This window comes from Gossypium arboreum, chromosome 11 (assembly GCF_025698485.1).
Source record: "Gossypium arboreum isolate Shixiya-1 chromosome 11, ASM2569848v2, whole genome shotgun sequence".
In the NCBI taxonomy this organism is placed as follows: Eukaryota; Viridiplantae; Streptophyta; class Magnoliopsida; order Malvales; family Malvaceae; genus Gossypium; species Gossypium arboreum.
Genome location: NC_069080.1, coordinates 106,941,053 through 106,954,526, shown reverse-complemented (window position 1 = coordinate 106,954,526; position 13,474 = coordinate 106,941,053). Strand labels below are relative to the sequence as shown.

General features: G+C 29.0%; 1 protein-coding gene and 1 long non-coding RNA gene across 2 annotated transcripts; both read left to right on the top strand.

The window, feature by feature from the left end:
• Positions 1-1,669: 1,669 nt before the first annotated feature.
• Positions 1,670-5,514, top strand: LOC128284357 (uncharacterized). The gene is made up of 3 exons (XR_008274786.1): positions 1,670-1,764; positions 4,828-4,926; positions 5,066-5,514. It is a non-coding gene; the product is annotated as an uncharacterized LOC128284357 (long non-coding RNA).
• Positions 5,515-7,432: 1,918 nt separating this feature from the next.
• On the top strand, positions 7,433-9,929 carry LOC108470919 (uncharacterized). Its single transcript, XM_017772446.2, has 4 exons — positions 7,433-7,695; positions 8,550-8,667; positions 8,747-8,966; positions 9,635-9,929. The coding sequence occupies exons 1-4, from the start codon at positions 7,544-7,546 to the stop codon at positions 9,661-9,663; spliced, it is 519 nt and encodes a 172-aa protein (XP_017627935.1). The 5' UTR covers positions 7,433-7,543; the 3' UTR covers positions 9,664-9,929.
• The last annotated feature ends 3,545 nt before the right edge of the window (positions 9,930-13,474 follow it).

Genomic DNA, 13,474 nt, shown 5'->3' with positions numbered 1-13,474 from the left:
CGATCTTCTTTACTTTTCTTGTTCGTTATTTATACGAGTTGATCCCCGACAATTAAAAATGCTTTTAAAGGTTAAATGACATGGCTGTTTTTTACGTAAAATTTATGTGTTCAATCTTCTTTGCTTTTCTTGTTCGTTGTTTATTATAGGTTTATCCCCAACAATTAAAAAATAATTTTAAAAGTTAAATGACATGGCAGTTTATTTTTGGCAGGAAATTTTTTAATAGATATAACATTTAGTGTAAGTAAAATGGGTAACAAAATAATAATTTATATACCACTTGTGACCTCCCTCCCCCCAAAAAGAATAGTTTATGTACCACTTTTGGAAAAGTAGTATTATTTTGGCACTAACTCTAACTATCCTCGCTTTTGCTACAGTTTCAATTTAAATAAATTATTATTTGATCAATAATAAAATTTAATTTTAAAAATTATAAAATAATATTTTAATCTTAAATTACAATAATATTAATATTTAATATTGACTTCATATGTCATTTGGTACCTGAATTTAACACTATTTTTTTCAAATGTGGTACATGTGTTATTGTTTTGTTTAATTTAGTAATTGTATTTGACAAAAGTTATATATTTTGGTACCCCAAAGGTTATAGTGTTAACTTTTAATGTTCAATTCGGATTTTAGAGTTGATTTGATTAAAGTTTATTGCTAATAAGGTTAGTTTTGAATTTTTCATGATTTTGTTAATAGAATAAGTTTAGTGTTAATTATGAATTTGTTTAATTTTACATTTAATTTTATCAAATGCAGCATGATGATGTTATTTAATTCAGATTTTAAAGTTGATTTGATGAAAGTTAATTACTATATCATTAACTAATCATAAATTTTAATCAAATCAATTTTAAAATTTGAATTAAATATTGAAATGTTAACATTTATATCTTGAAATATCAAAACGTATAATTTTATTAAAATAAATAAAATATTAGATAAAAAATAATACATGTGCCGTATTAAAAAAGAGTGTAAAATCTACTTTTATCTGAAGTTTCAAGTCAATTTCACATCTAAGTTAATTTGGGTTCTCATCTTACGTACAAATTTATTAAGGAGCCTTTATAAATTAGATATCTTGTGTGTATATATATTTACTTTAAATTGAGATTTGTATTGTATACATAGAGAAAAATTTTACGAAATTATGATTTCACATTATTTTTATTCTTTTTAATAAAAGAATAATAAATCAAAATTTTCTTCTTAATTTTTAATTTTAATTAAATTTAAATTTTAAGAATAAAATTTAATTTATTATTTTTTAATAAAAAATGATAAAAATAATATAGAATCGGAGTTTCTTATTATCCATCTCAAACACATAATATATAAAATTTAGAAGAAAAAAAAAACAAAGAATGCGATGGATGGTGCGTGGCCCCCACCATGATACCATCACCATTACCTTTTCATTTTGCATGGCATCCCATCCCCATTTAGTGGGATGTTGAAAACCCAAATTTTGGGGTGAGATTTAGGAAGCTTGCACGGCAAAGTAAAGAGAAAAAAAGGTCAAGTGCCCATGAAGAGCTACACGGCAAGTCAAGGACGAGAAGAAAAAACTGGCTTTTAAAATGAGAAGAGGTGAGATTATGAGAATAAATGAGAGGGCGAAAACAAGGATGAGCTGAAGCAAAGCTACTGCCCCCCCCCCCCAAAAAAAAAAAAAAGAAAGCTAAGGAAGAAGCCATAGCCCGGAACCATAAGAACGAAAAGAGGAGAGGAAAGCTTTATCTGGTATATACCTTGTTGTAACTTGCATTCATTTACCTTTTGTATGTGTAGCAAAATCTTGTTTGGTGTACCATGATATGAATCAATGAGTTGAAATTTGCACTTTCAAAGTCATATATTTGATCATTTTCCATGATGAATAACTCTTCCTTTTTATGACTGCTCTTTATGCTTAATTTATGTATGATCATTTATGGTTGTTTGAAACGATCCTTGTTGACTAAGATTTCCTTAACCCTTTTTTTTTTCAATCCTATGGACTTAGCCTTTTGTGATATGAAAGCATAAATACATGCATGTCTTCCATATAAAACCTTTTGATTTCCTTCCTTTTAGCATGACACAAGGAAACGTGTAATGTTGATTTAAGATAGGTTGGAACCTTGCTTTTGTTTCATAAGAATTCATGGTCATACATGGACTTTTCATGCATATATATAATCCTTTGGTTCGTAAGTTGGTATTTATGGTAGCATGCATGGTGGCTTGTTTTGTAGGCAGACACATGGTTAGTTTTGAGCTAATTTGAATAGAAACCCATTAATGTTATAAGCTTAACACGAGTATTGATATATGTATATTATGGCCATGTGTTTTGGGTTTGCATGTATGCCTATGTGGTGGTGATGTTTGCTGTGTGATTGTATATTGTTTGGTTGTACATATTTGTAATTATATAAAGTTATGTCTGTGGTTTTTTAGATTGTGTCATAAATCGAGGTATATGTCTAAGGATAATTAGAAAATTGTTTCTTGAGTTTTTGTGTTTTTTAAACTAAGGCAATATTCTGGAATTAATTATAAATCTTGGATTCATCGCTATGTTAAATAAAATTTCATTGATTTTCATCGCTATGCAAATATGAGATAAAATGAGGTTGAGACAGAATAGAAGATAAAATGAAAATAACATTATACTAATTATTCATGTATAAAAGTTTATATAAATTTAAAATATTTTAATAATAAAAATATCATATAGGTATATTTTTTTAAATTTATGAAAAATTATGTCAAACATATAATAAGTTCAAACACATAATTTTTCTCAAAATTAAATCATGATAATAAACTATAGAAAACATAATACATACCTAATAAAAACATTAAAAGCTTATTATATATTTTTAAAAAAATAAAATTTTAAATTATGTTATTCCTTTTTTTATGGAAAAACATTATGGATTGTATATAGATAATTGAATAGAATTACAATATTGTAATAGTTAATGGCTTTTAACATAATATTTGTATTAGTTAGATTGGAGTAACTTATAATATAAGTGGAAAATTTAAATTCTTAATAAAACATTTTAAAAAAATTAAGAAAATGAGTATGGAGTCAAAATTGAATCATATGATAAAGTATACAAAATAAAAGATGAATTGGAACATAATCTAAAAACAACATGAGGAAAAAATATATAAATAATATGCCATAAAAATTAAAATAGAATATGAATAAATGAGTGTGTACATATTTATATAAAATGAATTATTAATGTGTAAATTATTATATAAATTTATAATATTTAAATAAATAAAAGATATGTCACGGATACAAATGAATGTATTTTTAGATTGGACCACTAAAATAAACTATGCAAAATATATAATAGATTTCAACACAACCACCATTTTTTTAAAATCATTTCATTTTGCAAATTTTGACATTATGCAATTTAGTATAAAACAATGATAATTAAGATATAAGAAATCACATAATAGGTAGAACCTTAATAAAATGATTCAATTAATAAAATTAATAACATGCATTTAAGTAAATAGATTTTTAGTTAGTAAATTTATAATTCACAATAACGATCATAATAATTATATATGCTGTTAGAGATTGTATGATCTAAATTTCGTCACTTGTGGGAAAAATAAATACAGTGGTAAAATAATGGGATCTGTGAGTGTGAGAGGCCAAAGGTTACGACTAGTAGAGCTATACTTCTACTATTTGACTTTGATTAGAATAGGGTTTTTCAATCATTAAATAGATATAGCTGAAATTCTTCTTATATCATTTGGTTATCAACATTAGTGAATTTCTTCTTCTTTACTCGTGGTTTTTTCTTAAAAGGGTTTACACGTAAAATCTGTGTATGTTCTTATTTTTTATTTCTTTTTACTTTGAAATCGTTCTACTATCATTATCGGCATATATGATAACATATGTAAATTAAAAATTCATGAATAATATAAAAATAACAGCAGACAAAAGAAATTAGAAGAGCCAAATACATTATTCCACATATAGAAATATAAGCTTAATAGTTTTAATTAATGAGATGATTAAATATAATATAGCAAATTAAGAATAAAACAAAACAAATATATAATATATATTAGAGCGAGAAACAATACCTAGGAGTTTGATAATCTTTGTACTTTTTCTTTCTATTGTTTAATACCAAATATTTATTGATGGTTAGTAGGCCTAAATTGTTGCTAATGTATTACAAAATAATTAAAATATTAAGAGAAAAATTATATAAAAAATTCTCTTATTTTCTTTTTTGTAACAAACAACACTATTAACACAACTTAAATCTAAATAACATTTAAAAAGTTAAACGTCTTTAATCATCCTATCATCACACGGATTTTACATTTTGTATGTTTCACACGGCTCGATTTATGAGCCTTAACAATATCAGTCCATTTGTAATGGTTTAAAAACAAGACAAATGAAACCTAAAAAACATATACACGTGTCGAGCATTAACCCACTAGGGATATAATTTTTTCATGTAAATTGTAGATTTTAAACTCAGCAGTTAACAAAATCTAATAAAAGTTCAAAAAAACGGCTGAGTTTTCCGAAAACTTCGGAACTTGAAGCTCCATAATTTATGTGTTGCCTTTGGCCATACCCCCAAGTAAACAAGCCATGGAAGAGCCAACATAAAAGACAAAGGTCAAAGTCCTGCTATAATTCACGTGTATCAAACAGAATATCGAGGAGTATACATATAATAGTTATTTTCCTTTTCCAATCGAATTTCTCTTCCTTACATGCATGAAAATCCATGCTTTACTTTTCCTTGTTATAAATAGATAGGTCCTTGTAACTAGTTGTAGCCGCCCACAACAAAGAAATGGAGAAACCTAAACTCCGGTTGGCCTGCTTCATAGCTCTTCTCATTATTGTTTTCGGTATGTATATGTATATATATATATGATCTCTTTCTCTCTTTACTCTACTATTTACTACATTTTCTACTAACTAAAAGGTTCTATGGATTTTCATTTTTCATTGCGTATACGTTGTAATGGATTCCTTTGCTAGTTGCAGCCATGACAGAAGCCGAAGCATTGGCCGACGGTACCAAGGGACATCCATGCAGTAAACATAAGGACTGTGTAGATGCCTGTAGTTATCGAGGCCGGTGTCCGTTCCTTTGCGTTTCCGGATCCTGCGTTTGCGACTGTCCGCCGCCGTAGTATTGAGCGGACGGCCTCCAAGCTATACATCTCTTAAAACATGATTATTAATTGTAGCAGCTAGGCAGAAGCTTATTGCTTATTCCCTTAGCATATTATTGTGTTTTGTTTGAAGTAATAGTTTAGTGATATATGTTTTACCTTGTGGGGATTACCTAATAAAGTCGTTTTTCTTTAGGCAGCCTCGAAAAAAAAACAGAAAAGGAAAATAAGAATATTTTTTTAGCTGTTGGATTGTTAGAGCTTTTGTTTTTTGGGTGTGTACTCATAGTTTCCATTAGTAAAATTTAATTTGCTTCACTAGTTTTGCTCTAAGTTGTTTTTGCTTTGGTATAAATCTCCCGAAAGTCCTTTCACTATTCCAAAATCAGCAAATTGATCCTACTTTAAAAAAAGAAGAAGTAATTTACTCTTTATAATATTCGAAAGTGAACAAACAAATTAAATGGGTGAAAGTCCAAAAACAGAATAGCTAATGTATGGAGTTGGCTTTAGCTTCAGAAGACGGAAATGGGCAGGGAGAAAATCTGACAATGGAGGTGCTCAATCGGTCAACAAACAAAGTCATATTAAGAGAAGACGATATTTTGGTTATTTTTGAAAGTGAGAGGATTAAATTGTTTCAATTTTTAAAATTCGAATTAATTCATTTAATATCAAAATTGAGAGAAATCAAATAAGTTTAGATATTAAGTGGACAAAAAATGTATAGATATTAAAGCTTACCTAAACCCTAAATTTAGGGATGAAACGTTATATTAATCCATATTTTATTATATTTTAAGTTTGAATATTTGTTAATCTCAAAATAGTGATAACACCATAGTAATAATGACATTAAAAAAGTGTAGTTTATAATTTTAAGTGTTTAATATTATTGTAAAAATTATTTGAAAAATTAAAATATTCTTTTCAGATGAAAGAATTTCACAAACAAACACAATAATCTTGAACATTATACTCTAATTTCTCGTAATAAAATGAAAAATAGCTTGATTACTTCTGATACAGAAGAATAAATTGATTATACTGCTGCTAATAACATAACAAAATCCTCAACAATATAATTGATTCTGTTCAATTAACTCTAATGCTCATCCATCATCTATAGTTTTTGTGATCCGGAGTCTGTCCCTTAAACCGACAAAAATGGAACGATGTCAAAAGTTTGGTAAGAACATTGGCCACTTGATCATACACGAACTTCACCCTCCTGCAACTTTCTCACAAACAAAGAAGAAGTCAAGTTCAACATGTTTGAACTTTGAGTGGACAACCAGGTTGGCAGCAATAGCTACCGCACTCTAGAATTATCACACTAAATATTGGACATAATGTTTGAAAGTAAAAAGTAAGTAATTTAAGTGATATTCAAGTTAATTAACATTATTATATATAAAATTAAAATTTTAAATATTTTAAGCAATTAATTTAAATACATTTTTAATTTAGATATATATAAAAACAATATTTTAAATACAAAATTCACATTAAAAATAACTCTTACAAATTAATAAAAATTTATAATTAATATAATAATTGACTCATATTCAAAGTATCGAATAATTAACTGTATTTTTTAATTACGTATTTATTATTATTATTCTAATTCTTATTCTTATTATTGATCCTTAATATTAAAATTAGGAGTATAAGCTAAAGGATACAGCCATGGTCTCTTAGTATTAATTTTTATATTTGAAAAATTTCAATTTAGATTATATAAAATAATAAAAATTATAGTAATTTATTTTTAATTTTATAATATATGAAATGTTTTGCACACTTTCAATGGCCTTCATTTTTTAATTATAATTATATTATAATTATTTATTAAATTTATGATATATATTTATTAAAATAATTAATATAGATTAAATCCTAAACTTTAATAAGAGTGAGGGATTGATACTAAAATTTTATCAGTATGTTATACTAAAATACTGCTCCACAATGCCTAAATATATTAATGGTAGGTTTAGATGAGCAATTGAGTACGGTGTGATATGTTTAGCTTGTTTTTCGCCTCACACTTTAACATCGCTATCATATCTAATATCACTGTTATCACTATTTTTATATTAACTGTAGATAAACGTGCCGTTCATCTAAACCCGCTCTAAATCAGATTTATTTTTGGACTATCAGTTGAAACTCTTCTTAGAAATACTGCTTTCAAAACCCGGCCCAAATAGTAGGATCCATTACCTTTAAATTTAGCCTCAAAATATTAAATTTAAATCAAATAAAGATTGGAAAAGCGAAATAGATTTTAGAGAGAAACTGCTTTCTCCTTTCTTCCTGTTGGAGAGATTAGTAAAAACCAAAAATGGGGAGAGAAGTATCAGAAAGCTGCATTGATAGCCTACTAATCGAAATGGTTTCCACATATTGCAACCGTTTTTACGCCAATAAGCCTGAGCTCGCTGCTCGTCGGATCGAAGCCATTGGGTATCAGGTTGGCCACCAGCTCTCTGAACGGTGAACCCTTCTTCATCTTATCAATAATCCAATTTCCCCATTTTTTAGTTAATTCGTATATTTATGAAGCTGATCGCTCCATTTCAATTATATTTTTGTCAAATTTGTATTTTATAAAGTGAATTTTAGTTTAAGTTATTGTGTTTTAATGTCTTCTTTTTGGATCTGAGGGAGTGAAACCCCCTCCCCCCACATATATTGAGTTAATTTGAGTGGAATTTCTAAAACCTAATTCTAATTTTTTGATCTTTATTCTACTATAGATATTATGATGCGGTAAAAGGAAGGGTCTTAGTTTTCTTTTGTATGATAAAACTTTTATGATCGAGTAGTGTTCTAAGTGCGCGAGGATTTGAAGTTTTGATTGTTGATGCTAACTGATGCAGTGGTTTGGCTTTTATAATTTCGGCATTGCTTGTGATTGTTGCTATGACTATCTTAGTAATTAGTTTCACCTTTAGTATGCCGTAATGCAAGGTAAATACTATGGCGAAAAGGAACTGAAAATATTTTATTTGCAATTTGTTGAGAACATAGTTAACATGTATGCATTTGAAGGTAGTTAGAATCAGGGTATTTTTCTGGACAAGATTTATTTTTCAACTTTTTATGTGATGAGCCCTTTAAGTTTGTTGCTATACATTGCACTTGACATCAAAATTTGATATAAAATGGGGCCTTTAAGAATTGCGATGGTAGTAGCAGTTCTTAATATATTTGGTGAAATGCATTTTGATTTCTTGGGTAGATTAATTAATGCAAGTTATGGTTCGAAAATGGATTGTTCCTGATATCCATTCATTAGCAAAGTTAAGATGCTAATTGTTGTAGTGACAAAGCTTAGTTATTGCCAGGTACACGATGGAGAGGCCACGTTTTAGTGATCATTTAGAGGCAATCAAGTTCATCTGCAAGGACTTTTGGTCTGAACTCTTTAAGAAGCAGATAGACAACTTGAAGACAAATCATAGAGTATGTTTAGGAGCTGAAGCTGACCAAAACCTGCATGCTATGATGAAGTTTTATGAAATGGTTTAAACTTGTCTTGTAGGGTACCTTTGTATTGCAAGATAATCGTTTTCGTTGGCTTACACGCATGTCAATTGATCAATCACCTGAAAATGGAGCATCTGAAGAGCCTTCTATCTTGGCTGATGAGAAGGCTGTGGAAAGCATGCATCTATATTTTCCATGTGGAATCATCAGGGGAGCTCTTTCAAACTTGGGAATACCTTGTGCAGTTTCCGCTGACATATCCAACCTTCCTGCATGTGAGTAACTCGCTTGATGATTGCTATTTGCTGTATAACACTTTTTATGTTGTAAACATTTACATGTTTTTAGATAATGAAATTATAAGTGATTTTGAGTCAGATAATGATAACATCACATGCCACTTTAGGAACTTAACCAATGTTATTTAATACATGAAGCCTATTCAATTTTGGTTTCCTTAATTATAACATAAGTAATGTTAAGCTATGTTGCTCTGACTTATTGTTTTTCTTGAAATGCTTGTGTTCGATGCTCGTACCTGACATGGGCACAGGAAATTGACCCTCCAAAAATCTTTCAAATTAGTAAGAAACTTGGTAAAACTCAACGTACCTGTCTCAGGCACATACCTATATTTGAGACATATCTAAATTTGAGTAACTTAGATGTTAAGTGACTTTTGTATTGTAGAAACTTGAAAAAGGTTGATTTAACGATGATATATATAATACTATTTACTTCATTTGATGGATCTTTGTTTTTTAATGCAACTTTTGAGTTTTCACCCTTGTTTGTTGATACTAAATCAATGATGATAACCTGTTTCCAGAAGAAATTTAAACATAATGTTAGATATTTGAACAGATTTAACTGTTCCATTTTATTTGTTTAATTTTAATTCATGTAACATGTAAACTTTTTGAGACTTCAAATCTTGCTTCAGGTTCATTTGTCATCCGAATAAAGGCTTGATGAACATATTAAATGAAATGGGGCACCAATTATTGGGTTTTCAAACATACTCATGATGAAAGAAGATGGTGAGAACTACTAGAGTCCCATTTAGAATATAGATGCTATGGCTACTGTTTTTTTGTTTTTGGTTTGTTGATGTTATGGTGTTACTTTTGAAGAAATTATGTGGCAAATAGACATTTGGAATATTTGTATATGGATGTTGGTAAACCTTTGTTGTTGGTGAGATTGCTTTATTGAATTTTTTTTTTCTGTGCATATAACCGTGACTTTAAGCAATGCCCTTCTTTTGTTGAACTGACATTTCATTGAAAAGGATCTGTGACTTATACCTCTATTTGCTAGACTCTGATTTGAGTTCTGCAAAACAATTCATGCCAAAGATTTGGTTGTTTTGACTAACCACTGTTCCTCTCCCAGCTTTGCAATTGGCGGCGCATATATGTTTTCTTTGTTTCGAGTCTGAATTCTCCATTCATTCCTCTGGTTCTCCGTTTTTGAATTTTGTGAGGCCCTCAACCACACTCCATGGTTGCTCCTTTATACCAACATTTCTTCATTCCTGTGTCCCAATCCCAATCTGCTGTATAGGTAGTGAAAATCGGGTAGCCCCTCGTACTTAAAGGTGATTGCAATTGGTGTTTTGTTCTACTGTTTTAGGCTGAATATGGTTTTCTAGATTTCTTCTTCCTCATTGAAATCCATTTCTGTTAATTCCGGGAACATTGATCCTATTTTAACAGCGTTTTCATTTCTAATCTGGTTTATAGGGATGTTATGTACATGAATTCAGAACTTGAAAGTCAAGAAGTCGATCTCTTCAAGGATGACTTCTAGTGGTCATTCCTTTAGCTAAAGATGATAATACATCACTGACCATGGACTTGCTTAACTACTCGTTTTCTATCTACTACCTCCTTGAAAGCAGTTTTTTTTGCCGAATTTATTTTATGAAGCTAGTTTTTCATGTTTAGTTTTTATTACCATGTATAAATTCAAAACATACAGCGTGCCTGGTTCACTTAAATAGTGATTTCATTCGGGCTCTATTCCGTGCAGGGGCAAAGTTAGGAAATTTTTTATTGGTGTTGAAATTAAATTATATATTTTTACGATAGTAAAAATATAATTTCACTATTTTAATAGTATCTTTATAATTTTTAGAGGATTAAATTAAATTTTTATTATTTTTGAGAGTCGTGTAATTTTATCATTATTAATTTAAAATTTTATAAATTATAAAAGGTTTAAATGAAAAATTTTCTATTTTGGGGACTGATTCCATTCTCAATAATAGTCATTTGGTTAGAAGGAATGGTCAATTAATAGAATAGTTTATTTCCACCTTATTATCCCTTTGCCTGTAACCAGGAACGGCTATTACAAGTGTGCACAGAATAACCAAAATATTTTGTTGGTCATTTTATCCCTGCCAAGCAGCAAAGAATGAAGGAGAAGGAGAGAGGAGACTACTGCCACCACTGTCTGGTGGGTTTAGAGGCACTTTTTTCGGCGATCAACCCACTAGAGATTTTTTTTTTTAAATTTCAGAAAAAAATCATAATATCATGCAGAGTGCAAGCACAAAAAGAAGTGTACATCTCGATAGTGGAATTTTATTAGATTTTTGAAGTTTTTCAATGGGGTTTATGATTGGATTTACTCGTTCAGAAGAAGATTTAGGAAAAACTAAAAAGAAGATAAAAAAGAGAAGGTGAAAATCTGTTTGAGGTGAATTTTTGGAGCCAAAAAGCTTTTGGCCAATAGTGGTGGAGGTCATGCACGACACCTCTTTCACCGGAAATTGGGTTTGCTTTTTTGAAAATTGAAGGAAAAAGAAAAGAGTTGTAGAAATGGAGAGGAGACGAAATAAATGTGGAGGGAGCATATGAATATGAGAAATAAAAGACACTCGAAAAAGAAAATAATAGGATTAATAAGAGAGGAAAAATATTGAAATAAATTCGAGAGAAGAAAATCAATTTTTATACACTAGTTTTTAAGTATTAAATAATATTTATTATCAATTATTTCTAATTATTGCTTTAGTGGTTATATTGCAATATGCTGACAAAATTTAATTTTTAAAAAGAAATTAATAAACTATATTGGAAAATTATAAATACTTTATTATAATAAAATTTATTTTAATAATAGAATTTACTTAAAAATTATAAGATATTAATGTATATAAATGAATTTTTTAATACAATACCTAAACTACTCATAATCCTCTTAACCTTTGAATAGGAGGATAAAACATGCTTGAGCGTGCTTAAATCCACATCCCATGTACTAACAACAGCACTAATGCCAATCGAGTTAAGATTTAATTTTTTTTTCAATATTATTCTAGTGAACCAAACAATAGAATACTATTACTTTTTTTTTTTAAGTCAATAGAATACTATTACTTGTATATTCCATTCAGGGTCCATTTGGATAAGCGGTGAGATTGAAAACAAATGATGTCAGTGAAATTAATTATTGTAGTAATGAGATTAAATAAATCAATGGTGAAATATGTGTTTGGATTCAAATGTAACGGTGACAATGACGTAAAGTATAATGAGAAAGCAAAATGATTATTAGGGACATTAAATTAAATTTATATTAAAACATAATTTTATTATATAATTAATTATTCAAATTAATTTATGCAACTAATAATATTTATAAATATATTATTTATATGCTTAATTAATGTAAATAAAATTTTAAATATTATTAGAAAAATGAAATAAAAAAATATACAAATAAGATGAAAAAATTTATAATAAAAAAGAAAAAAAAATTATCATATTAGAGATCTGCTTTGATCTTTGGCTTAGCATTTTGAAGTCACTCTAAGGCTTTGTTTGGATGGGCGATTGACTGCGGTGCGGTGCGTTTAACTTACTTTTTGTCTCACGCTACAGTATCGCTACAGTATCGCTACAGTATCTAATCTCACCGCCACCGCTGTTTTTACACTAACCGCAGCTAAACGCACTGCCCATCCAAACTCACCCTAAGGATCCAGTCTTTTCGTACGGGTGAGCAATCAGTTTTTTTCGTCGAGTCCTTTTTGAAACCGATTTAATCGACTTATACCTTACAAAAACTGAACCGACCAATCATATATGAGGCACATTGAGTTAGTTTAGTTGGTTAGGTCAGTTTTTTAAGTTAATCGATTTCCTTATTATTATTTTTTAATTTTTTTAATGTTTTGTAATGGATAACTTGCTGCAGAACGATGGTGGAGTGCTTCTTGTTGAATGCTGACGAACGGTGAAGCTCCTGCTGTCGAACGACTCCTCCTACTGGTTGCTGAACGGCGGTGAACGTCGCCTCCTATTGGCTGTTGTTGAATTTGTTGAGGTTTCTTTGCAATGGGATTTTGGGTGTTAGGATGAAATGTGGATACGAGCAGTGAGCTCAGTTTAGTTGAGTGTAATTTTAAGTTTTGGGTTATTTAGTTGGGTTTTGTTATTAGATTAAAGGTAAATTACACTAATAATCACTTAATTTTGATGTAGCTGACAAAACAGTCACTTAGGTTTTATTTTAGTTATTTTGTAACAGTTTTTTTTTTCAGTGGAGTCAGAAATAATGGTTTCGCGGCCACCAAATCCGATGAGTAAATTCGTAAATATAATTATTTAAATTTATGAGTCAAATGTGATTTTTAAAAAGGTTTTTGATTTGATAATTTATGTTACATAAGTGATTTATTAAGTTTAAGTGGTTTTAGAAAAAGAGGTATCGGGACCTTGTTCTTATAAACTGAGCCGTAAATATTTTTATAAATATTTACAGGTGTTAT

Excerpts from the sequence above, each read along its gene's own strand:
- LOC108470919 (XM_017772446.2), top strand. The coding sequence starts at position 7,544 with ATGGGGAGAGAAGTATCAGAAAGCTGCATTGATAGCCTACTAATCGAA. Across the intron at positions 7,696-8,549 it reads GGCCACCAGCTCTCTGAACG|GTACACGATGGAGAGGCCAC; the intron begins GTGAACCCTTCT and ends AGTTATTGCCAG. Across the intron at positions 8,967-9,634 it reads CATATCCAACCTTCCTGCAT|GTTCATTTGTCATCCGAATA; the intron begins GTGAGTAACTCG and ends ATCTTGCTTCAG.